This window comes from Oryctolagus cuniculus, chromosome 21, assembly GCF_051225735.1.
Source record: "Oryctolagus cuniculus isolate XC-2025 breed Fujian yellow rabbit chromosome 21, ASM5122573v1, whole genome shotgun sequence".
NCBI classification, from domain to species: Eukaryota; Metazoa; Chordata; class Mammalia; order Lagomorpha; family Leporidae; genus Oryctolagus; species Oryctolagus cuniculus.
The window spans coordinates 35,315,556-35,342,235 of NC_142887.1; the positions used below are offsets into that span (position 1 = coordinate 35,315,556).

Sequence of the window (26,680 nt, forward strand, 5' to 3'; positions counted from 1 at the left end):
TTTTTTTTTTTTTTTTACAGGCAGAGTGGACAGTGGGAGAGAGAGAGACAGAGAGAAAGGTCTTCCTTTTGCCGTTGGTTCACCCTCCAATGGCCGCCATGGCCGGTGTCCTGCAGTCGGTGCACCGCGCTGATCCGAAGGCAGGAGCCAGGTGCTTCTCCTGGTCTCCCATGGGGTGCAGGGCCCAAGCACTTGGGCCATCCTCCACTGCACTCCCTGGCCATAGCAGAGAGCTGGACTGGAAGAGGGGCAACCGGGACAGAATCCGGCACCCCGACCGGGACTAGAACCCGGTGTGCCGGCACCACTAGGTGGATGATTAGCCTATTGAGCCGCGGTGCCAGCCTCTCTCTCTCTCTTTATCTCTCTCTCTTATATCTTTCAGCCTTTCAAATAAAATGAAAAAAAAAAAATTAAAAACCAAACAAGATGCTAAAAGAAATAGATAATTTTATAGAAAATGCATATTTTTATAATTGATAACCATATGGTTAGGAAAACCTGAACAGAGTTCACCTAGTAAAAAATTGAAAACTGTCTTCAGAGAGGGTTCCTGATCCTACATTATTTGTCGATGCATGTTTCAGACTTCAAAAAAAATTATAGGATCTGGCACTGTGGCGTAGCAGATAAAGCTGCAGCCTGCAGTGCCAGCATCCCATGTGGGTGCTGGTTCTAGTCCCGGCTGCTCTACTTTTCATCCAGCTCTCTGCTGTGGCCTGGAAGGGCAGTAGAGGATGGCCCAGTCCTTGGGTCCCTGCACTTGTGTGGGAGACCCAGAAGAATCTCCAGGTTCCAGGCTTCAGACTGGCCCAGCTCTGATTATTGACGCCATTTGGGGAGTGAACCAGCAGATAGAAGAGCTATCTGTCTCTGTCTCTGCCTCTCTCTAGCTGTGCCTTTCAAGTGAATAAATAAGGCCTTATAAAACAAATAACTAAATACATCTTTAAAAAATTAAATAGAATGCATTCTTCAAAGGAGGATAATACCCTATTTCTAAAACCTGATAATAATAACCATAAAAATATAAATTAATATGAGATAGAAAAATCAGGAACAATATTAGTGAATAGGATAACATTTGACAGTGGTAATTCATTATGATTAAATATGGTTTATAGTGTTAGAATTTAGTGTAGGGGCCGGTGCTGTGGTGTAATGGACTAAGCCTCCATCTGTGATTCCAAAAACCCATATGGACACTGGTTCAAGTCCTGGCTGCCCCTCTTCCGATCCAGCTCTCTGCTATGGCCTGGGGAAGCAGTAGAAGATGGCCCAAGTGCTTGGGCCCCTGCACCTACATAGGAGACTGGGAAGAAGCTCCTGGCTCCTGGCTTCGAATTGGCTCAGTTCCGGCCATTGCAGCCAACTGGGGAGTGAACCAGCAGGTAGAAGACTTTTCTCTCTGTGTCTCCCTCTCTCTGTAACACTACCTCTCAAATAAATTAAAATCTAAAAAAAAAAAAACAAAAACACAAAAAACAAAACAAAGCAATGTACATGGGAACCTACTAAAATAACATACATACTAGGAGGCTAAATAAGGAAGTCCAGAGAGTCATCTTAAGAGGTATTCTAAAGTGATTATTAGATAATTCAGTATCATTTCCTAAGAGAAATACTTTTTAAAAAATGCTGTGGTCAGTGTTGTGGTGCAGCAGTTAAAAGATATCGCTTGGAATGCCCATGTCCTGTATTGCAGTGCCTGGGTTCAAATCTCCACTCCACTCCTAACACAGCTTCCTGTTAATACACTGGGAGGCAGGAGGTAATGACTTAAGTGCATAGGATACCCGAATGCAATCCTGGGCTCCTGGCTTGGGTCTGGCCCAGCCGCAGTGATGGGGCATCCAGCTCCCTGCTGATGTTCCTTGGGCCCCTGCACCAACATGGGAGACCTAGAAGAAGTTCTTGGCTCCTGGCTTGGCCATTAGGGGAGTTAACCAGCAGTTGGAAGATTTGTCCCTCCCTTTATCTCTCTGTAACTTTGCCTTTCAAATAAATAAAATAAATCATAACAAAGATCTTATTTAAAAACAATTTATATAAACTATTTCTATAACAGAATCTTGTTCCTTTTCAAAACCAATGGCAAATATTACTGTTCACAATAAAGCCTGATTCCCATTTATTTACTTACTTTTAAATAATTATTTATGTATTTAAAAGTTAGAGCATGGCTGGCACCACGGCTCACTAGGCTAATCCTCCACCTGTGGTGCCGGCACACCGGGTTCTAGTCCCGGTCATGGTGCCGGATTCTGTCCCGGTTGCCCCTCTTTCAGTCCAGCTCTCTGCTGTGGCCCGGGAGTGCAGTGAAGGATGGCCCAAGTGCTTGGGCCCTGCATCTGCATGGGAGACCAGGAGAAGCACCTGGCTCCTGGCTTCAGATCAGCGTAATGCATCAGCAGCAGCGGCCATTGGAGGGTGAACCAACAGCAAAAGGAAGACCTTTCTCTCTGTCTCTCTCTCTCACTGTCCACTCTGCCTGTTAAAAAAAAAATAAAAAAAAAATAAAAGAGCAAGTTGGAGATTCCATCTACTCATTCACTCCCCAGATCACCACAGTGGCCAGATCTGGGCCAGACCAGAGCCAGGAACTTAATCCAGGTCTCTCAAGCTGGCAGGGCCTAAAAACTTGGGCTATCTTCAGCTGCTTTTCCCAGACCATTAGCAGGGAGCTGGATCGGAAGTGGGTGGCCAGGACAAAACCAGCACTCGTATGGAATGTCAGTGCCACAGTGCTAGCCCCAGGTTCCCATTTATTTCAAGAAGAGACAAGGATAGATGCTGTCACTTGTTTTGTGCCTCTGGAATTTCTGCAGTACAGCTCAACAGAAATCAGCATTAACATCTGCCAGAAAATAAGACAAGACTGAAATGAGGGTAGCATTATTTCATATCAACCAAAACCAAAGAAATGAAGATCTCATAACAAAATAAAACACTGAAAGTTACTTTCAGCACCAACAAAATTAGTCCAAATTGGCCTCAGGTAAAATTAATTTTTAATTATCTTTTACTAGTAATAGTTAGGATATTGCATGATAAAAAGAGAACTCTCACACAATAGGATCAAATTGAGAGCTCCAGGAATTATCTTACCAAGAAATGTATGAAATCTCTAAGAAACCCCAAACAGGTATAAAATGACCACTTCATAAATGGAAAGACTAAATAAAATACATCTTTTTCCCCCAGATTAATGTTTCTTCACCCATGTGACATATTTTGATTGAGAACCTGGTACATTCCAGGCACCATTCTTAAATGCAGAGCTACAGAGAGAGAGATATCTTCTATCTGCTGGTTCCCTTCCCAAATTGCTGCAACAGCCAGGGCTAGGCCAGACTGAAGCCTGGAGCCAGGAGCTTCTTCTTAGTCTGATGTGCGTGCAGGGGCCCAGATACTTGGGCCATCCTCCATTGCTTTCCCAGGCACATTAGCAAGGAGCTGGGTTGGAAGTGGAGCAGCTGGGACTCGAACAGCAGTGGTGACCTAACCTTTTATGCCACAATGTCAGCCTCCCAAATGCTATTCTTCCCTCAAGGAGTTTCCATTCTTGTACAAGGGACGAGGCAATAAGAATAGTCATGGAGGAAACTTGAGGATGAGCACTAGGGAGAGAGTCATGGAACCAGAACGTGAGTGCTGGGGAGCTCAACAGGAAAGGGGTGCCATGTTAACCAGGGATTTTGAAGCAGACCTCCTTGAGAAGGTGACGCTGGAGGGGCAACCCAGTGGAGGGTGGGGGACAGCCATGTGGCCATCCAGGAGAAGGGGACAGTTAGGGTAAGGTCCTGATGAGGGAGCCAACTGGGTGTTAGAGGGAGTGGCGGGAGAGCCTGCAGAGCCATTGTGCAGGCTCCTCTTGAGTGAGACAAGGCTCCATATGCTTGTGAGCAGGGCGATTGAGACCTGTCCTGGCTGTGTGTAGTCTGTCACGGGGGCTTAGGGAAGCACTGGGACACCAGCTGAGGAGGTTGCTGTAATAGCAAAAGTGACAGACGGTGTGGCTTAGGACAGGTGTTGTAATCTGCAAATGGTGAGAAGTGCTCAGAGGCAGATTGCCTGGGAGATTGGACCCAGGGTATGAGATAAGCAGAGGAATCCAATTCTTCACTGACTGTGGGGTTGAGTGATGGATAGGATGCAGTTCGTGCAAGCTGAGATGGAGACATCTGTCTGTTGGGGGCCATATTTCAGAGTTTGGTCGTACGCACGTTTTGTCTGCTGGTGTGATGCACGTGCCGTGTAGGCGCTGGGAAATGGGAGTCTTGAGTCCAGGGCCGAGTTTCAGGTGGGAGCAGAGTCTAAGATTGGAGACTTGGAGCGAGGAAACTGGCTAGAGAACCTGAGCGGAGAGGCAGTTAAGGCCCTGGAGGGAGCCCTTGAAGGAGAGGGAATGGGGTCACATGGGCCTGATGGGCAACAGCGTGGATGCCACAGTGACCCTGTTAAGTGTAGTTCATGTTGGTGGTGGGTCAAAGCCTGGTTGGGGGTGTGTGAGCTGAGCAAAAGCAGGCTGGACTTTGTCTGGCACCTGTGAAGACAGGAGGGAAGTGGGCATGGTGATGGGATCTCAGCTGCAGAGGGACAGAGGTGAGCCCTGGGGCGGGCAGCCCACATGGAAGTGCTGCGCCTAAGCAGACCTTGGCTCCTGGCGGTGGTACAGAACTGCTGGGCATGAGGGTAGCCTGGAAGCTCTGAACTGTCTGGAGTGTGGGAGGGCTGGGAGGAGGCTTGCAGGGCTGTGTCTTGGAAGGAGATAAATATGGTAGTAACCAAGGCGATTGGAGGAGTTTAAGGAACCAAGAGCCTCTGAAGTCAGTGAAGGATGATGAGAACAACAGTGACCAGAAGTCTAAGTCTTGGAGTGAAGTGCGGGTCTCAGTATGTCAGATCCACAGGGAGACGGAAAGGGAGTGGTATATGCAGTCTGAAGAGAGACACCGCAAACCTGGAGCATAGAGGGAGTCCCATGTGCACTTCCTGGAAATGTAGCAGTGACTTCAGAGAGCGGCGGCAGGAGAAGTTGGGTTGCAGATGGGGACACTCAGAGTTTCAGCGACAGACCCAGCACACTCAGTGGGGCTGCAGTGTACCTAAGAGCTTGGCGTGTTGTTTAGGAGGTGTCACTAGGAAAAATAGCAAGAGAGTTCTTTCCTACACATGACATACTACCCACTAAGCAGCTCATGAGGGAGGAGAAATCAGTTTAGCATACTAAATATAGCATACACAGAAATACGTTCCAGGTATTACAGGAATAAACATTCTAAATAATTAAACCAGGAGAAAATAGAATTGACTGTTTATCAGCCTTCTAGCAGGGGGAATATTAAGTTGACAAGCAGTAGAAATCACAAAGGAGAATAAAGAATACCATTTACTACAGAAACCTCTTACAGTACAGAAAGGTAAAATGTGCAGCTAGTGTCTGCCTTGTGAATAGTGCTTGGGAATTGCTAAGAAAACCACGTTGTTTCCCGTGTTCCCCTGATCACGTCTTCCCCGTCCTAGGACTTGGGCACTGTGGTGAAACTGTGACGGTCACACGTCCGCCCTTCCAGGGCTCTGGCTTCTGGAGGAAGTTCTTGTTGGTTTTGTAGGCATCTCGCTTCTGTTTCTTAGGCCCACTGCACAGGAAGACCTTCCAGAACACAGTCACAGTGTGTGAGCAGGTAGTCCAGAAAGAACTCTAGAGAATAGACAGACATAAGAACACTTCACTTCACTGTTCACATTAAAATCTTTCAATACTGGGGCCAGTGATGTGACGTAGTGGGTAAAGCCACCTCCTGTAGTGCCAGTATCCCACATGGGCACCTGGTTAAGTCCTGGCTGCTCCATTTCCAATCCAGCTCTCTGCTAATGCACCTAGGAAAGCAGTGGAATATGGCCCAATTGCCTGGGCCCCTGTACCCATGTGGGAGACCTGGAAGAAGCTCCTGGCTCCTGGCTTCGGATCAGTGCAGCTCCAGCTGTTGTGGCCATTTGGGGAGTGAATCAGCAGATAGAAGATCTCTCCGTCGCTGCCTCTCTGTAACTTTCCTTTCAAGTAAATGAATAAATGTTTAAAAATTTGTTTTGTCAGTATTAGACTTAAGGGACAGGCCTTTAGCTTAAGATGCCTGGTCCCACCTCAGACTACCTGGGTTTGATACTCAGCTCCAGCTTCATGCTAATGCAGACCATAGGAGGCTGCAGTGATGGCTCAAATAATTGGGTTCCTGCAGCCCCGTGGGAGACATGGATGGAGTTCCCAGCTCCTGCCTGTTGTAGACATTTGGGGACTGAGCCAGCGGATGGAAGTGCTCACTGTCTTTCTCTCCTTCAAGTAAATAGATTTTTTTGAAAAATATTTATTTATTTAAAAGAGTTATAGACAGAGGGAGACACAGATTGAGAGAGCGAAAGATCTTCTATCTGCTGGTTCACTCCCCAGATGACCACAATGACTGGGCTGGGCTAGGCCGAAGGCAGGAGCCAGAAGCTTCTTAAAGGTCTCTCATGTGGGTAGCAGGGGCCCAAGTTGGGCCATCTTCTGCTGCTTTTCCCAGGCTGTTAGCAGACAGCTGGATTGTAAGTGGAGCAGCCAGGACACGAACTGACACCCATATGGGATGCTGGCATTGCAGGCAGCCTGCTTTATCCACTATACCACAGCACCAAGTAAAAAGATTTTTAAAGTTTGATTAAGGGGCCAACATTGTGGTACAAGCTGTTTAAGCTTCCTCGTGCAATGTTGACATCTCATATGAATGCTCATTGGAGTCCCAGCTCTCCCACTTGTGATCCAGCTCCCTGCTAATGTGCCTGGGAAGGCAGCAGAAGATGGTCCAAATGATTGGGCCCCTGCTACCCGTGTGGGAGACCCAGATGGAGTTTCTGACTCCTGGCTTCATGTTGGCCCAGCCCTGGCTTGTGGCTGCCATTTAGGGAGTGAAGCAGTACAGATGAAAGATTTTTTTCTCTCTCTCTCCTCCCCCCCCTTCTCCCTCTCCTTCTCTGTCTGTAACTCTACCGGTAACTCTGCCTTTAAAAATAAAGAGTTTGATTAAAATATACTTAATAAATTAGAAGGAAAAACATCATGGCCGGCACTGTGGCTCAATAGGCTAGTCCTCTGCCTGCGGCGCCGGCACACCGGGTTCTAGTCCCAGTCGGGGCGCCAGATTCTGTCCCGGTTGCCCCTCTTCCAGTCCAGCTCTCTGCTGTGGCCCGGGAGTGCAGTGGAGGATGGCCCAAGTGTTTGGGCCCTGCACCCCATGGGAGACCAGGAGAGGCACCTGGTTCCTGCCTTCGGATCAGCGCGGTACACTGGCTGCAGCGCGCCGGCCGCTGCGGCCATTGGAGGGTGAACCAACGGCGAAAAGGAAGACCTTTCTCTCTCTCTCTCTCTCTCTCTCTCACTGTCCACTCTGCCTGTCAAAAAAAAAAAAAATTAATAAATAAATAAAAACATCGTAATCCTCATTGCTGATAAGAGTTTTGGAGTGCATGCTCAGCTTATAGAAATGTAAAAGCATAAAAATAATTGTTTTTCCCCATAATTTCTATATTTTTAACTGACACATAAAAATCATACATATTTATGGGGTACCTGTGGTGTCTTGACACGTGTGTACATCATGTAATGTCCAATCAGGGTGAGCATGTCTGTTGCCATAGAGGTCTTTGAATAGTAGTCCATGATTTTGAGAATCCAGACCATTGAGAATGTTGAGGTGCTCGGCCCAGGATCCCCACTTTGGGATATGAGTCTCAGAGAAAACATCTAGAGTGTAGAGTGACATACACATGTGGTTTCTTGGCATGGAAAACTGGAACCCAGTTAATGCTCCGTGTTCAGTTAGGTCTGCTTGTGGTAGTCAGCTTATGGCAGTGAATGCTCTCAACAGCCTCGAATACAGAGCACAGCAAAAGAAGCCAGGAAGCACACACAGGCAGTAGGAATACGCAGTGCAGCATGCCAGTGCCTGCATAGTGTGAAACCAAGTGCAGTGCAGTGCACAGAATCTGTCTTACTGCCACTGAAGAGCAAAGGAAAAACATGGAAAATAGCACAGTGGAAATTTTGAATATTTTCCTTACATCTCATTTTAAAAATTTTACGGCAGGAAAGAATTAGTTCCCAACTTGCTGCTAAGTTTGTTTCTTCAATTCCCCAGTCATTCTTCATGTACTCTAGCTCTGCTCCAGGCACCGAAGCTAGAAAGCTAAGCAAGACCCTACCCTTCACCCCAGGATGGCAGGATAGGCATGGTCATCACTGGTATAGTGGCAGACCTCTCCCGATGCCTCAGTGTGTGCCTGTCACCGAGGTGTGGCAGGTGCTCACACCCGAGCCTCACAGTAGCCCCATGAGGATAGGATGTGTCTGGTAATCTGTACTTTGCCCATGAGAGAAGCACGTCACAGACAAGTGAGCATGATGAATCCTGTTGGGGGCTCTGTAGGGAAGGGGTGCTCCTGGCAGGGGCTTAGGGGCAGGTCTGGTTCATGAGCAGGAGGGCCTGTAGCCGTTCAGCTGGGCCGACTGTGTGCTGAGCTTCTGCTCAGCGCCTTCCCTGCTGTGTCTGTGTTGTGCTCAGAGGGTTCCCTGGGGAGGGCCCGTCACAACTGCAAAGCGAGTTACTGGGGTTGAGGAGTGTGCCAGAGGCCCAGACCCAGAAAACTCAAACCGCAGTTACATTCATACATGGTATGATGCCACGTGGCACCCAAGCTCTGAACTGTGTCATCAGTCACTTTGTTCATAAAAGGAATGGGGCGCTGGGATCCATGAGATGCTTTAAGTTCTATGACCAATTAATGAGCCTTAGGAAGATTTTCAGGTTGGCTTAAAAAAAAAAAAAAAAAAAAAAAAAAAAACTAGTACAGATGGTCCCAGATCAAGTGTCCTCAGAAGAGAACCCCTGGGACGCTGGGCCAGCTAGCAGACGAGGATGCTGCTGAGTGCTTACTCCTGCCAGAGCCTGTGCCAGGTGGAAGAGCTCACCACAGGCCCTCTGTCTTCTTCTAGATGTCATGGATGTCGCGTGGTCACCCCATGACGCCTGGCTGGCCTCCTGCAGCGTGGATAACACCGTCGTCATCTGGAATGCTGTGAAGTTCCCAGGTGTGGGGTCTTCTCCGACTGGTTGAGTGCAGCAGTGGGCTGCCACTGGCCGTGTCTGAAGCGCTAGGGGTTGTGGTGGGATTCTGTCTCCTTAGTCTTGGTGGCTGCATGTACTTCACAGTGGCCAGGGATATGGGTGTCTTATGAGTAACCCGGATCTTTCTTTCCTTTATCAGTTCTATTTGTTTAAGGTTTAAAAAAACAGCTTTATGTTAAATAAAGAGTAACTGAGTGGTAGGATCGTGCCTCAGATCCTGAGGGTTGGACTGCCCTTGGGGACCGGGTGCCCCTCCCACCGTGGCTGTTTCTGTGAAGCCCTTGAAGAGGTGCAGGTGAACACAAAGTCAGTTTCGCAAAACATGAGTTTTCCTTGTCTGTTGTAAATCTGACCTAGCACTGCAGTTTATAGTCAGTAAAATACTTCTGAGGTTGCCACTCTATGTCTAGAGTGCGTTTTCCTCACGGACTACAGTGCATCATCCACAGACTTGGAGCCAAGTCACTTTAACTCCATGAAAGTTGTCAGCATGTGTGGGAACACTTGGTCTGGCCACAAAGAGCAGTTTCAGAGACTGGGGTAGCATTTAAATTACACGTCTTCAAGGGGTCTGCACCCACGAATTCCAAGAGACTCACTTAGCCTGGTCCTGGCCCCCTGAGCTGTACGGTCTGCTGCTTGTAAGTGAGCTGCTAAGAAGTGCTGACGTCACAGCCCAGGAGGGCATGGACATCTGTCCAAAAGGGCAGACACAGGCAGGGCCACCAGCTGCAGGTCCAGCAAGAGGGCAGAATAAATGGTTCTAGTCCAGCTTGTGCCTCTGTTGCCTCCCCCTTTGGAGGCGCCTGAGGCCTTCACCTGCCAGCATTTACTGTGTCTGGAGGGAAGTCACAGTGCCTGCCTCCAGGGTGTGGTCCTGTCTTAAGGTGGCTATTGCCAGGGCAGAGGTCAGATTAGGGGGCTCCCCTGCTTGTGCCCAGGTGTATGGGCTGGTCAGGGTATATTGAGTCATTGGCTTTCCCTAGGTCAGGCTTTCTACATTTCTCATATGTTTTCTTCACAGAAATCCTAGCTACCCTGAGAGGTCATTCCGGCTTAGTGAAAGGGTTGACTTGGGACCCTGTGGGGAAATACATCGCCTCTCAAGCCGACGACCGCAGCCTGAAGGTGTGGAGGACGCTCGACTGGCAGTTAGAGACCAGTATCACCAAACCTTTTGATGAGGTAATGGGATGGATTGAAGGGTTTGGCCCAGCAGCTGCCCCTGGCCCCTTCCTGGGCCCTGCAGATGTTTTGGTCTTAGTTGGGTTCCCGCCACTCACCTCTTGCTAAGTTCTCAGCTTCTAGCCTCAGCCTAGCCCAGTCCTGGCTATTGTGGGAATTCGGGAGTGAACCAGTGAATGAACGCTGTGTGTCTCCTCTCTTCTCTGCCTCTCTAATAATTTTTTTAAAAACTTTTCAGTTCTAAAGAGCCATTTAATATCCAACTTTGAAGTGAAAAAGATTTATAGATTTTTAAAGCTGAAGGGAATCTTAGACGTGTCCCTGAATTATTATGTCTCTAGCTCACTGCCACAGACGTGAATGAAATGCTTTCTTACTGTGTGGCATTTTCATTGAGGGAAGGAGAGAGGGACTGTCTTGTACAGATACTGGTCGTACATGGAGCTTTGCTTACCAGTGTCTACTCTGCAAGCCAGCACACCATTTTCCTCCAGTGGAGATGGTGGTAGGGTTTGCAAAAAGATGGGACTGCAGTGGCTTCCGCAGCATTTTAGTGGCTTGTCCTTTATTTGAGTTTGATTTCAAGGTTGCTGTTAGTCATTAGACACTTAGGAAGTGCCTGCTGTATGTAAGGCAGCAGCAGATACAGGGACATAAAAGTGGATTGAAATGGAGTCACTGCCGATAATGTATAAAGCCCAGTGGGAAAGAGACCGTCACACTCATTGTAGATATGGTGATGGTGTTGTTCAGAGGCGCAGAAATGGCCCAGGAGGGGTAGTTGTGTCTGGACAGCCTTCTCAGAGCAAGGGACATGTGAGTGAAGATTTCAGGAAGAATGGGCTTTTTCCTGCTGTCAGGGCTTGCTGCAGGAAACAGTCAAAATCACGGGTTCAGTTCTACCCTAAACTGAAGCAGCTCCTGACTGGATCTGTGAGCGCGGATTTTCATCTTGCTGAGTCCTGCCCTCCGTAGCTACACCTCCCTGCTTCAGGTGACCTGGACCTCACTCATGCCTTCTGGAGTTCTCAGGGCTCCAAGCAGCAGGCAGCTGCCAGCGTCTCTCGAATACCTGCAGGATTGGCAGCACTCCACAGAGTGTGCTGGGTGACCCACCCCACTCGATCGGTGGCCTGGGCTGGAAGTTGAGGCAGGTGCTGTCACTGCACTCAGACCCAGCTTTGTCCTGTCCCGTTCCGGGTCTAGGTGTCAAGATCTTAACCCCTAAATCTTCAAGGCTGCCCTGGAACCACAGTGGGGCTTGCATTAGACCAACATCCTCTCACTGGCAGGAGGAATAATGCCTCTGCTCTCGGTCTGGGTAGGGGAACCTGCCTTTTGCTAGTGTGTAGGACTTCACAAGCCTCCTCTCCTCTGTGGTGTCCTCCCCACACTTGAATGTGGAGTCGGGCTCCCTCACGCTCGCTGGCTGCACCGCAGACACAGGCTCCGGCCAGGCTCCTGAGCGTTAGCCAGGCTCACTCTCTGCTGCAGCATTTCCAGCGGCTGCTCTGCAGATGGCACCTGCTGAGGTGCTGTGCAGAAGCTGCAGGCCAGTGTCCAGACTGGGCCACCCAGAGTGACAGGTCAGAGGTGGCCGTGCTGTGAGCCCCCACAGGACCAAGCCTTTCCTGCCGTCCTTGTTCGGCTCCCGTGGAGGGTGGAGGCTGCTGCAGTTCCCGCACTCCTCTCACAGAGGACCCTTGCATCAGACCATCTGGAGAGACCGGAGTGATGGCTGTCAGTGTAGCCTGCAGCACAGGTGCCTGTCTCACCGTCATAACATGTGTAAACCAGAGTCTCATTTTGTCTCTGAGGCCAGAGACTTGGCCCCAGCATTGGCCTTGTGCTCCATTCAAGTACAGGTGTTTCTTTCAGTGTGGCGGGACGACCCATGTGTTGCGGCTCAGCTGGTCACCTGACGGGCACTACCTGGTGTCTGCCCACGCCATGAACAACTCTGGCCCCACCGCCCAGATCATTGAACGGGAGGGCTGGAAGACGAACATGGACTTTGTTGGGCACCGGAAAGCTGTGACCGTTGTGGTGAGTGTGCGTGGCCTTGGGTCTCCCAGCTGTGGGCACTAACCCTAAGTGGCCCATCACAGTGGCCCACCTGTGTTCTTAGACCCTGGAGAGTCCCACATCCTCCCAGGGAGCCTCCCCAAGGCCGGGCCACGTGGTGGACTGAGGTGATGGATTCTAGGTTTCAGCACTTGCTGATTATTGCTTCTTTTTAAGTACTTAGGTTAAACATCAAATAAGTAGTTTTAGTCAGGAGCTGTGGTTCACACCTGTGGTTCCAGCAACTTGGGAGGCTGAGACGGGAGGATATCGTTAGCCTGGGAGTTCTGGGCCTTAGTGTGCTCTGCCAGTCAGGGCGCACACTCAGTTAGAGTGTCAGCATGGTGACCCCTCTGACCAGGGACCACCTGGCTGCCTACAGAGGAAGTATGGAGCTGCTGAGACCTCCCGTGCAGATCAGATCAGCAGTGGGGTCCCGCCTGTAAGGGACGCCACCCTCCAGCCTGGACAGCAGAGCAAGAGCTTGGCTCTCAAAGACTTTAAAAATGTTTTAAATTGGAAATTCTTTCTGTGAAACAGAATCCATGCATCTTTCAGCAAAGCAGCAGAGCACCCAGAGCAGTCACTGGTTCGGAGCATTGTCACACTGCCTCTGGCACATTCCAGCCTGCTCCTGGGTGCTCCAGCACAGCGCCTCCCTCGCCCTGCCCCAGGGACCACGTCCCCACACCTGGGGGCATTCAGTCCCAGCTGCCAGGCTGCGCTGCGGATCCCTGGCCTGTCTGCTCGCCTGGTCTAAATGTGCAGGGCGGGCCGGTGCCGCGGCTCACTAGGCTAATCCTCCGCCTAGCGGCGCCGGCACACCGGGTTCTAGTCCCGGTCGGGGCGCCGGATTCTGTCCCGGTTGCCCCTCTTCCAGGCCAGCTCTCTGCTGTGGCCAGGAGTGCAGTGGAGGATGGCCCAAGTGCTTGGGCCCTGCACCCCATGGGAGACCAGGAGAAGTACCTGGCTCCTGCCATCAGAGCAGCGCAGTGTGCCGGCCGCAGCGCGCCAGCCGCGGGCGGCCATTGGAGGGTGAACCAACGGCAAAGGAAGAACTTTCTCTCTGTCTCTCTCTCTCTCTCACTGTCCACTCTGCCTGTCAAAAAAAAAAAAAAAAAAAAATTGTGCAGGGCGAAGCTGCTGCTGACCTTCAGGCCCCCACTCCTTGTGTTTTTTGGGTGACTATAACTGAGGAGTGTCCCGAGAGCAGGCCACTCAGCAGGGTTTTCCACACTAGGCACTGTGAAAGCTCATTCAGGTCACTGATCAAAACACACTCAGCGTTGCCTGTATTTGCCTCGATAATAGATATCACACTGTTCCTTAGAATATAAATTATGTATGAATAATGCTGCTTCAATTTTTTAATTGGTATCTATGTAGAATGTTGTTGCTAAAATACTTGAAACAAAAAGCCCTGCTTTGTAGTTGGCGCAGTGCCTCTGCATAATTCTCTCCTGTGACTCTCATAGCCTCTTTTCAGCTCTGAGATCTGAAGCCCTGCAACCCACTCCGGGGTGGTGGGGGCCTGATTCCAGGGCACTTGTCTGTGGGTTCTGTAATCTCGTTTTCTTCATCCCTGGCCATTCCTGCCAGCCCTCTGGAGTAAAAACCCCTCGAGGCCACCTGACACTAGGCTAAGGAACTACTCTTTGTCCACTCTCAGTTGTCTGAGCTTGGGGATTCCAAGAGCTCTCACCACCATCTGATCCAGGAAGGTGACAAGGAGCTCAGCGTGTGTCTCCAGACTTTTCCAGAAATGGCAGCCAGGTTACTCTGGGGTATTGCCCTGGGCTGAGCAGCCAGCCAGTCAGGCACCTTTGTGTGATGTAGCCATCAGCCCTGGCCCCGTGAGACCACAAGAGCAGATGTCTGCTGGACAGTTACAGTACTGTGAGGGGAGGCCCGGCGTTGCAGTGCAGTGGGCTGAGCTGCCACCTACAGCACCAGCTTCCTGCTAAGGTGCCTGAGAAAGCAGCAGCAGGTGGCCCAAATGATTGGGCTCCTGCCACCCACATGGGAGACTCAGAAGGAGTTATATGCTGCTGGCTTCAGCCTGACCTGACACTGGCCTTTGCCACCATTTAGGGATTGAACCAGCAGATGGAAGATCTCTCTCCCCCTTTTCCCCTCTCTTTTTCCTTCTCTTTTTCTCTCTGTAGCTCTGCCTCTCAGATAAAAAAATAAACCTTTAAAAAAAACAATGTGTGGGAAAGGAATTAATTAATCAGATCTCTCCTACCAGTCCCTTTGGCCTCCCTTAGGACATGGGGAGTGAGCACATCCTGGTCCCAGAGGCACTCTGGCAGGCCCAGCTTCTTCCCAGATCCTATGGTTGGCTCTGACAGTCCAGAAGGAACTGGCAGGACCTGGCTGCTGGCCTCCAAATGGGGGGTTTGGTAGATCTGGCTTTTTTTTTTTTTTTTTTTTTTTTTTTTTGACAGGCAGAGTTAGACAGTGAGAGAGAGAGAGAGACAGAGGGAAAGGTCTTCCTTTTTCTGTTGGTTCACCCACCAAGTGGCCGCTACGGCTGGCACGCTGTGGCTGGCACACCGCGCCGATCCGAAGCCAGGAGCCAGGTGCTTCCTCCTGGTCTCCCATGTGGTGCAGGGCCACAGCAGAGAGCTGGACTGGAAGAGGAGCAACCGGGACAGAATCTGGTGCCCCAACCGGGACTAGAACCAGGGGTGCCAGCGCCGCAGGCAGAGGATTAGCCTAGTGAGCCACAGCGCCGGCCGGTAGATCTGGCTTTGTACCTCTACTCAACACCTACTCACTTGGTGCCTCTGCCACATTTTCTGACCTCGCTGAGCCTACATTGCATTGTCAGCAATGCCTCCTGGGTGGCTGGGAGAATGGAACAGTGCGTGCCTGGTGTCCGGGCTCTGGCTGTGTGGGGCTTCCACTGGTGGAGTGGGATATCGGTGTCCTTTCAGTGCTTGAGCATGGGGTACTGTGCTTAATGTTTGGTCTTCATTTTAACATTTGTTATTTGGCTTCAGAAATTCAACCCAAAAATCTTCAAAAAGAAGCAGAAGAACGGGAGTTCTGCGAAGCCCAGCTGCCCTTACTGCTGCTGTGCTGTCGGCAGCAAGGACCGCTCGCTGTCTGTCTGGGTGAGCCCCCACCCTGAGTTTTTGCTGCACGGAGGGAGGTATGGGCTGGAAATGTGACCCTGAGGCCTTGGGGGCAGGAGAGATCGCTGCTGCCCTGGACCTGAGGTCAGCCTCCGGAAGCCTGCAGGCTTTCCTGCTACACCAAAGACTGGGCCCCATCTCAGCCAGCAGAGGCCACCCTGGCTCCCAGCTGGGGAAGTTCTTGTGTCCACACTCAGCACCCTGCATGATCGGTGCCATAGTTGGCATGCTGTGTTTTTGAGAAAGATGTTTGTATTGACGTACATATAAAGTGTACTTGGCTGCAGCTCAGTGAACTGTCATACGTGTTTACACCAGGGTCACCACCACCCAGAGTGCTCCTTGTCCTACCGAGTTAAGTCCCTGCCCTCCTGCTAAGGCACCTACTCTGACAACCTGTTTCTCTGCTGAGTTTTGCCTGCTCTTGCATTCATATAAATACAGTTGTGCACTGTTTATATTCTTGAGCCTTGCGTTTCTTTTTCTTGGTGTAGTGGTTTTGAGATCCGTGTGTGTCGTGTGTGTGTTTGACGGTAGTTTAATCCGGATCCTGTGTGATGTTCTGTATGGGTGTACAACAGTTTGTTTATGCACTGTCCTGTTGACCATTGTTGGGTTGTTCCAGTTGTGAGATGTCATGACTGAAATGGATAAAAACATTCTTTTTTATGTGCTTTTGTGGAAATGTTTTCATTTCTTTTTGAGCATATATCTAGGAGCAGCGTAACTAAAAATTAAAAACAAAAAAGGCAGTGCCAGGTACTGGCAAGGAGATGGTCAGCTGGGAGACATAGGGTGTTGGTGGATGGGTACGAGCACTTTAGCAATTTCTGCTGAAACTAAGCGTGTGACCAAGCAGTCACCTCCCTAGGCCACAACCAGGACAATCAGTGCTTGTATCCTGCAAAGCCATGCAGCAAATCCCCCGGCTTGACTGGCTCACACAGCTGGTTGATGGTTCTTTTTAGTTCTTCCTGTTACCCACTAGGCTTTACACTGTGGCAACGAAGGCCACCAGTCTTTGTCCTCCTCACTAGAGAGGGAACTTTGTACCTGCCCCCAACCTGCACCCTTCTGAACTCAGTGCCTCCCTAGGCGCAGGTTCTCAGCAGACACTGAGGGTGGGGTGGGGGTGTCAGGATTCCCGAGGGTTGTTAATTTCCTTGGCACCAGGTATTCTGTGACTTCAGATTATCTTGGTTACACCTTCACATGTAGTGCCAGCAGGGGCCTTGCCACTGGGCATTGAGCCACCTGCTTTTGCCAACTTGTTTAAGATTTCATCCCTGAAAATGTGCATATATTTTAAAAAATCTATTTATTTGAAAGGCAGATAGACAGAAATCTCCCATCTACTGTTTTTATATACATATATATATATATTTGACAGAGTTAGACAGTGAGAGAGAAAGAGAGACAGAGAGAAAGGTCCTCCCTCCGTTGGTTAACCCCCAAATGGCTGCTAAGGCTGGAGCTACGCCAATCCGAAGCCAGGATCCAGGTGCCCCTTCCCGGTCTCCCACACTGGTGCAGGAGCCCAAGCACCCAGGCCATCCTCCATTGCCCCCCCGGGCCACAGCAGAGAGCTGGACCAGAAGAAGAGCAACCAGGACCAGAACCCAGCACTCACATGGGATGCTGGTGCCGCAGTTAGAGGATTAGCCAAGTGAGCCACGGCGCCGGCCCCCCATCTACTGGTTTATACACCAAATGCTGTATTAGTCGGATGGGCCAGGCCAAAGGCTGGACCTGGAAACTCAATCCAGATCTCCCACCTGGGTGGCAGGAGCCATCACTGCTGTTCCCAGGGTGCACACTAGCAGGAAGCTGGAATGGAGGGCAGAGCTGGGACTCAAACCTGACACTTGATATGGGATACATCCCAGGTAGTAGCTTAACTCCTGTGCCAAATGCCCACCCTTAAAACACTTTTTTAGTTAAATTTTGTTTTCCGTAAGCAGAGTATATTTGAATTCTGGATTTAAAGATTGTCTTTCTGACTGTGTTTATTAATTTGTTACAGAGAAATACATTGCTGCGTGTGTTATGATTTTCCTTTTTTTTAAAGACCCACTCACTGTTCATTTAGCGCCCATTCCAGAACCTGCACCATGGTGCTGTCGTGGGAAGATCAGAGTATGTTGGCAACCCAGGTCCAGTTGATGGCACTGCTATCAAAGCGTCCCTGTGTGGGCTGCTGTTGTGTGTTAGAACACTGGGGTGAGGTGCTCATAGGCTCCAGACTTCTGAGGGGTCTGTTGGCCCTTTTTTTGTTTTTTTTTTTTTTTTAGGATTTAGGTATTTTTGAAAGTCATAGTTCGAGAGAGGGGGAGAGAGAGAGATCCTTCATCTGCTGGTTCATTCCCTCAGATGGCCACTACAGCCGGGGCTGGACGTAGCTGAAGCCAGGAGCCAGGAGCTAGGAGCTTTTTTTAGGTCTCCCACGTGGGTGGCAGGGGCCCAAACACTGGGGCCACCTTCTGCTGCCTTTCCCAGGCACATTAGTAGGACACTGGATCACTAGTGAGCAGCCAGGACACAAACCAGTGCCCATATGGGATGCTGGCATCACAGGTGCTGGCTTTACTTGCTGTGCCACTACACTAGCCTCTGTTGGCACATTTATGGGGGAAAGGGTGAGGCTGTTTTTTTTTTTTTTTTTTCCTGGAAGTAGAATTAGGGTTGGGGGCCGGATTTTCAGTGTAGATTCCAGGTAGCTCACCCTCCAGCCGCATCCCAAGACCACAGAGCAGTCTCTAGCTGCAGGTGAAAAACTCCACAGTACACCATCCTTCGAGAAGATCCAGCCGCACATAGGGAAGCCCACTGCCCCATGGAGAAGTTTGTTCCCAGCAGGCCACTGGCCTGTGACACAAGGCCTGTCTGCAGCATGGCCAGACCCCTGTATTTGGCTGATGGAGCGCTACAGTTATGGAATTGTGGAGTCAGGATGTATTCCAACATTAGAGTGGCTAGACAGGAAATCAACACTTGGTAGATATTATGCAGTCATCCAGAAAAGATTTTTGCAGGATACTTAATCACATATTCCTTATATGTTATGTGAAGCAGCAGGCACAACTGTGTGCCTTATTTTGAAAAAATATTTTATAAAATGGACCAGAAGAACATAATTAATCAAAGTATTAGCAGTAGTTAACTTTGGAACTGGTTAAGGTTAATTTGTACTATTTTTATGTGTTTCTGTCCTATCTACATACAATGTAGAGTGAACCCATAGGACTTAGGTAACCAGTTATGCTGCACCCTGGCTCATATGTCCCAGAACTTCCTGGGCACAGAGAAGATGCCCTGGGTTCTCTCTGGGGCTGCCTTGTTCCTGTCCGGGCCTTGGCATCCTGCCCGCTGCTCCGTAGATCCTCTGAGCTCCGCCCTGGGGCCGTCCCTCTGCTCGGATCGTAGCTTCCCACTCTGCCTTCTCCATTGTTGCTCCTCTGTGTATAAAGCCATCTCCGCTGCCGGAACACAGCCAGCCTTGAGGCAGGGGCAACTCTAGTGAGCACAATCTCAGGCAGTCTTCAGTTTGCGCAGTTTGAGGCCTCAGTGTTTGCTCTCTGAGTTGAGCGTGTCCGATCTGTCAGCAGAAACTGGCCAGAGCTCTTGGCCATGTTAGCTGAGCGCACAAAGCCATTCTCCGTGATCCCATTGACCATCGCTGCTTCTTGTCTTCCAGCTGACGTGTCTGAAACGGCCCCTGGTTGTCATCCATGAGCTGTTTGACAAGTCCATTATGGATATCTCCTGGTGAGGTGGATTCTTATTATGTTATGCAGGTTATGAAAAAGGGCACGAGGCCCCAGGATGTGAGGAGGGCCAGGTGGCATGGGTGGCACAGACCCCAGGGTACTGTTTCTTAGTGACTCAGAGACCAACAGCCATGCACTTGCTGGTGTGAGAGTGCCCTGCCCCAGTAGGATTTGCCACTGGAAAATGCCTTCTCAGACAACTGCGGTTTATCTGAGACAAGGAGACCTCTCTGGGCCTAATGAGGCTCCGCTGCGGGTTGTCACTACCTGAACTGAAAGGAGAAACACTTTCTGTTTTTCAGTGACCTGGCTTAGAGTACACTTCCCCAAATATGTTTTAACTGATTTCAAATACAAGATAAATGAAACTGAAAATTTTTACAAAATGTAGCAAAAGATACCTTGTACCTAGAACTAAAGGGCACGTAGGCCCTCTGGGACACGATTGGCTTCCACCACCCTCAGGCCACGGAAGGGAACCAGGGGTTTCCAGCACATACCCAGAGCACCTTCCCGCCGTCCTTTTGGGTGCGCCACTGAGGCCTGGGTGACTCCTGCAGACACTTGCTGGCTGGCTGCTAATGACCATCTCTTTCAGGACGCTGAATGGGCTGGGCATCCTGGTATGCTCCATGGACGGCTCTGTGGCATTCCTTGACTTCTCCCAGGATGAGCTCGGAGACCCCCTGAGTGAGGAGGAGAAGGTAGGCTGATGGCCATGAGAGGCCCCTTTGACTGGATGCTCCTCTTGTGGGATACATTGTTTCTGAAAGTTCCCCTGGGGATCGACCTTCCACAGATTACTGCAGGCTTTCTTTCCAAAATAGATTAACTTAAAAGTATGTCTCTGTTCCTGTCAGAAACAAGTCCTGGAATTAAGAAAATAACTGTTTTGGGCATCACTTCTTGAGCAGCTGATAGACTACCCCCTGGGAAGTTTTCACCCAGGGAAACAGCAGGGAACTCCCTGGGGACCCCTGTGCATGACATTTGCCCTGCATAGCACCAGGGTGTACTGTTTGTCATTCCTTAGCCCTGATTGTATGGCAAGCCCAGGGCCACATATTTTACATCTATTATTTCACTTGAATTACACAAAATCCTTCAGGGCAGGGCACATCTTTTCATCGATGAGGTCACTAAGCCTCAGAAAACAGCACAGCCCCTTGCCAAGACTATGGGTGACCCTTGGATGTAAGAACCGAAGTGTGCACCAGACCTACCGGCTTTGAACTTTGGCCTGAAATTCCTGGGGATGGATCCAGGAGAAAAGGGATAGGAGCCAACATGGCAAGGAAGGGGGCTTCCTGGTCACATGTAGGCCCTGTAGGAGTGAGTCCCAAGGTACCTCTCCTGGGAAGCTGTCTCCCACCTCCCAGCATCCTCCAGGCCAAGGTGGATGCCCTCAGTCCCTCAGTCCCTGCTCCTGAGCAGAATGTGATGCCCGTCGTCTGCACATCCTGTGTGAATTTGCTCCTCTTCACGCTTTGATGAGCGCCAGTCACTAGGGCGTGCTGGGGACATGTCCCTGCTCTCCTGTCTTGCTTGTTACAGCACAGTTCTAGTCAGGCCTAGGAGGATGGGAGTATGGGGGCCTTGTTCAGAAGGATCTAGACAAGTTAGGTGGGGACCTCAGGGGAGCAGAGAAGGGTCTCCTCAAGTGTACTGTGCCAAGCCCACACCCTTGCTCTTAGAGACACTGTGAGCAGGCTGGTGGCGACCTAACTGTAGACAAGAGCAGTGGAAGAAGACTCTTGGTTCCAGTATCTTAATTTCCAAACAATGCTTGGAGTTCTTGCTGTGATTCAGGAGCCTTTAGTTAGCAACTTGAGTGTCTTTCTTTCAAATGACAATTGAGGCAGTGTTCATTGCCTTTTGTTCTGCACCAGATGGTATGGTAGATGTTTCCTTAAGTTGGTTATCTCATTCACTGTCATCCACAGCAAGCTATAAACATCTGGGGAAGGTATGAGACCTCGACAGAGCTGTTCGGTCAGGGCCGGGCAGGACAGGGTGGGAGGTTATGGAGAGCTGGCACTTGGGACCTCTGTTCCTGGAGTCGGGAGAGTCCCCTGCAGTTCCCCTGCTGTTGAGCAGTGCTGGCTGTGGTGGCACTCACACCAGGGTGTGTCACACCCTCCCCTTTGCCTAGAGCCGCATCCACCAGTCCACCTATGGCAAGAGCCTGGCCATCATGACCGAGGCCCAGCTCTCCACAGCCGTCATCGAGAACCCTGAGATGCTCAAATACCAGCGGAGGCAGCAGCAGCAGCAACTGGACCAGAAGAGTGTCACAGCCAGAGAGACCGGCTCCGCTGCCTCGGTTGCAGGTGTTGTCAATGGGGAGAGCCTGGAAGACATCAGGAAGGTAAGGGCTTGGCCTGGCCACATTGAGGACAAAGGTGCAAGCCCAAGACAGGACAAGGGAAACAGGCCATTTGCACAGGACACAGAGATGAAGTGGGGTCACAGACACCAGGGATGGTTAGGGGGTGTGTGTCCTGCACCTGATGCAGCCAGCCTGGGGCCAGTTGCTCTCTTTGCCTTGTAGGTGCATGAGGCGGGAATGAGGCCTAAAGCACCTTATCAAAGACCTCCTTGTCCTTGGCAGCTGTGGAGGAGATAGTCTCTTGTAGGAACTCCCAGAGCTTACCCTGCTCATCTTTCTTGGAAATTCTAAATGCTACAAACAGTGGGTTTTATGCTCTGCCCTTAGAAAACTTCTGTAGCTCCCCTTCATCTGGAAACTCATGGGACAGGATCGGGGTTGGGAAATGTGGGGATCCCCTGGGGAGCCTACACCATCTCCAGGAGCCTTGACAAAGCTCCCGGGCATGGTGTTTGGCTGGGAACGCTTCCTTGGCTGTGAGCCTTCAACAGAAGAAAGAGCTGTGTGACTGAGAGCTGCTTTGAGAATCTCGCTTACCGACAGTGTGGCTCACAGTGCCAGCCCTTTGATTCCCTCCCAGGGCCCCAGGGCTCTCGGGTTGGGTGGCCAGCCTGGGATGTGCTTGTCGCCCTGGGAACTTGACTAGGTAAAAGGCACTGATGAGGGTGCTTGGACCTGGTTCTGTCCTTGCTTTTTTACCGTGCTGGAAATTGTACAGCTTAACAGAAAGTCAGACGCGGAAAGACAAATACTGTATGATCCCGCTTAGATGAGGCATCCAAGGTGGATTCCCTGGAGCAGGGAGTAGAAGGAAGCTGTCAGGTCCTGACGGGTCCTGACGGGAGGAGGAAGTGGGGAGGTCTGAGGGAACTTCCAGGAGTTTATGGAAAATGGAATAAAAAGTATGAATTAATTTTGGTGTAGTTTTTTCATAATTCATGGAAAATGTATATTATAAAAAATATATACATGAAGTTTTTTTAAATAAAAAATTTAAGATTTATTTTACTTATTTGAAAGAGTGACAAAGAGGGAGAGACAGAGAGAAAAAGAGATCTTTCATCTGCTGGTTTACTTCCCAAATGGCCACAATAGCTGAGACTGGGCCAGGCTAAAGCCAGGAGCCTGGAATTCCATCCAGATCTTCCAAAGTGGGTGGCTGGTGGTTTTTTTTTTTTTTTTTTGGTTGGTGTTGTTTTCACTTGAGAGGAAGGAAAAGAGACAGTGTTGCTATCTGCTGGTTCATTTCCCAGATGTCCACAACGTCCAGGACAGGGCCAGAGCCAGGAGCCCAGAACTCAATCCAGGTCTCCCATGCACGTAGCAGGGACCCAGTCACTTGAGCCATCACCACAGACTCCCAGGATCTGCATTAACACGAAGCTGGAATTGGTAACCAGGGCTAGGAATCCATCTCAGGCACTCTGATACGGATGCAGGCATCTTAACCACTCGGCTAATCACTCACCCTCAAACTCATACTTCTCATCCCATTTTCCATGAACTTTTTGAAGAACCCTTGTATTGAAGGGTATAAAATTTCAACTATACAAGATGAATAAATGCTAGACATATGTTCAGCCTAGTGCTACAGTTAACAACACTGTATTACTCATTTAGATCTGAGGCTAGGTGTTCTAATCATAGCAAAAAAAAAAAACAGAAAGCACAAGCTTTATTTTTTGCTCTTTGAAATAGTTGGCAGAAACTTTACTGTTCATTTATATGACTCTACTTTGCCAGAATCTTCTGAAGAAACAAGTTGAGACTCGGACGGCAGATGGTCGGAGAAGAATCACGCCTCTCTGCATAGCACAGCTGGACACTGGGTACTCATTCACTCGCCGAGCTCTCTGGGGCCTTGTCTGGGGAGAAATTCTGCTCTCCTTTCGCCAGTTAGCGCTTCCACAGTTAGGGTCTTCACAGGCTCTTGCGCCAGTCTTGCTGGCAGAATGTGAAAGCGAGGGAGTGAAGTCCAGCCCACCAGCAGCCTCGGAGCCCTTGCCCACGCTGGACTCTGCGGGGGAAAGGGGGCTGCTGAGAGAGCCGGCAGGCCTGGGCACTTCTGCAGTGCCGCACTGTTGGCAGGGCACTGTAGGACACACAGGGAAAGCAGTCATGCTAATGTTTTTCTTTCTTTTTTTTCCTTTTATAAACTTCTGACCATGAAAAGTATAATACACCTTGTTGAAAATTTACAAAATAGTAATAGCCCAGAGAAGAGCATTATCTATAATCTGGTCTCTCAGATATAATTGGTTAAAACTTTGATATCTGTATTTCCAGTCTTTTCCCCCACTTGCTACTGTGTTTTGACCTTTTATCTGTCTTAATAAACAGTCCTCTGACATATTTGCTTGCTGATTATACAGGTTCCTGTCCTGTGAATGTACCGTGATTTCCTTAGTCAGCTCCTTAATGTGTGGGTTTAGAGTGTGTGTCCAGTTTTTTTTGATTGCCAGCGAGTCCGTGAGCACACCCGTGACTGTTCCCTCCTTCTGTTCCTAGAAGTGGAAGTGTCAGGCAGAGGGTAGGGTCTGAGACACATTTCTCTGGGGATGGATTGGGGCGTGGGGAAGTCAACTCATTGGCCATTTGTTGTCTCAGGGCCTGCAGTTAGCTTGCTATTGTATTGAGCGTTCTCCCTAAAGCATGCGTATTGACTCAAAGGATGATAAGGTATTTTGTGAAAGAAATAGAATCCCCACTCCTGGATTTTCCTGCTCTGGGCATCTATGAGCTCTTTACAGAGTCCATGTACCGGAGACCTCTCTGCTTTCCTGAGCTCTTCCCAGTGCCCCTGAAAGGCAAAGAGACCCAGCCTTGTCTTGTTAGGTGTGAGGCCTTGAGGGGCAGAGACCTGGAACCAGACCTCCTGACTCCTCCCAGAACAGTGATTTTCCTTTGACTAAGCCTTTTTCCATTGTGAACCTGCAGTGGGTAATGCCCCCTGCCTTTTGTTAGTACCAAGTAAGGGCAAGGATGCAGATGTTCTTTGAGTACTGCTGGGCCGGAGGGAATGAGGAAGGTGGTGGTAGTGATGGTGGCGCTTCGTTCTGTGGATCCTTCCAGACCTTTATGTGGTGAGGAGGCAAAGGAGGTAGGGGCTTCCTGGCCGACCCTGAGCTAGCCTCCTGCACAACAACATGATTTCTTCCATTTTAAAAGCCTTTTCACCTTCCTGACTTTCTGTGTTTAAGCAAATAACAACAGAACAGGTAATTATTGGGGCTGGTGTTGTGGCACAGCGGGTAAAGCTTTGCTGCCTGTGACACTGAAATCCCTTATGGGCCCCAGTTCAAGTTCTAGCTGTTCCACTTCCAATCCAGCTCCGTGCTGAAGTGCTTGGGAAAGCAATGGAAGATGGCCCAAGTACTTGGGCCCGTTACCCATGTGGAGTTCCAGGCTCCTAACTTCAACCTTGGCCACTGTGGTCGTTTGGGGAATGAACCAGTGATGGAAAATACTTCTGTCTCTCTGTCTCTCCCTCTCTCTCTGTAACCCTGTCTTCCAAATAAATAAGTAAATCTTTAAAAACAAAAAAAGAGTAGGTAATTATAGCTAATCAAGAAAGAAAAGAAAATGCACAAACGTTCAAAATAGTCACAAGTGGGAAATAATCACAGATGAAGAATAAATCCCCAGAGTGAGAGATTTCTTTTCTGAATTCTGTGCAAGTAGATTTGAAAGTAAATGATTTTTTAAAAACTAAAATTACCAAAACAGGAATTATTATAAAAATATTAATAAGAAGCATTTTTTATAAAGATTTATTTATTTATTTGAAAGTCAGAATTACACTGAGAGAGAAAGAAAAGGCAGAGAGAGAGAGAGAGAGGTCTTCCATCCGCTGGTTCACTCCCCTGTTGGCCGCAACGGCTGGAGCTGTGCTGATCAGGAGCCAGGAGCTAAAAGCTTCTTTCTTCTGGGTCTCCCTTGCAGGTACAGGGGCCCAAGGACTTGGGCCATCTTCTACTGCTTTCCCAGGCCATAGCAGAGAGCTGGATCAGAAGTTGAGCAGCCAGGATCCGAACCTGCGCCCATATGAGATGCTGGCACTGCAGGTGGCGGCTTGACCTGCTGCGGCACAGTGCCTGCCCCAAGAAGCATTGTTAAAAATATAACCCCACCAAAGCCATCAGACTAAGAAAGCTTCACAAGAAAAGTCTTAACAAACTTTTCAGGAATGGTTAACTTTTTTTTTTAAGATTTATTAATTTGAAAGAGAGTTTCAGATAGAGGTCGAGCCAGAAAGAGAGGTCTTTCATCCGCTGGTTCACTCCCCAAATGGCTGCAACGGCCAGAGCTGAGCTAAAGCTAGGAGCCAGCAGCTTCTTCCTGGTCTCCCTCATGGTGCTGGGGCCCAAGCACTTGGACCATATTCTGCTTTCCCAGGCCATTGTAGAGAGCTGGATTGGAAGTAGAGTATCCGAGACTCAAATTGGCGCCCATATGGGCTGCCAGTGCTGCAGGCTAGGTCTTTACCCACTGTGCCACACGCCGGCCCCAGAAATGGATAACTCTTATACTGTTCTAAATACCCTAATGCACAGGAAAAAATAGCTTGCAAATTATTTTTTAATGAATATAATTTTTATATCAAAATATGACAGTCAAAACATAACAAATTCCAAATCAACCTCATCTCTGAATGTCCTGAAAATCCTAAGCCAAATGCTAGCAAAAGGCAAATATAGCATGACCAAGTTTTTTGTTTTTTTGTTATTTTGGATTTTTTTTGGTGAGGGGGCAAGAAGGTTCGAATTTAAGGGAACTATTAATTTGATTTACATGTCATTTGATCAAAAGAAATAAATTATATGATCACCTCCATGGATGCTTAACAGGCATTTTGATAAAATTCAATATTCTGATGTAAAACTCAAATAAGCTTTCCTTAATTGTGTCCTTAGCTTGATAAGTTATCTTATTTCAAACTAAGTTAAAAAGCAAAGTTCTGCTCTTATAAAT

The 26,680-nt window shown here is 49.3% G+C and overlaps 1 protein-coding gene across 3 annotated transcripts in view; it reads left to right on the top strand.

Annotated features, from left to right (window-relative positions):
* Positions 1-26,680, top strand: part of HIRA (histone cell cycle regulator) — a 99,155-nt gene that overhangs the window by 34,212 nt on the left and 38,263 nt on the right. For all 3 annotated transcript variants that reach the window (XM_051837242.3, XM_051837244.3, XM_051837243.3), the window contains 8 exons: positions 9,032-9,127; positions 10,189-10,349; positions 12,228-12,395; positions 15,419-15,532; positions 19,248-19,318; positions 19,919-20,024; positions 21,473-21,688; positions 23,453-23,538. In XM_051837242.3, the coding sequence (XP_051693202.1) occupies positions 9,032-9,127; positions 10,189-10,349; positions 12,228-12,395; positions 15,419-15,532; positions 19,248-19,318; positions 19,919-20,024; positions 21,473-21,688; positions 23,453-23,538 (1,018 nt within the window). The remainder of the gene's footprint in view (positions 1-9,031; positions 9,128-10,188; positions 10,350-12,227; positions 12,396-15,418; positions 15,533-19,247; positions 19,319-19,918; positions 20,025-21,472; positions 21,689-23,452; positions 23,539-26,680) is intronic.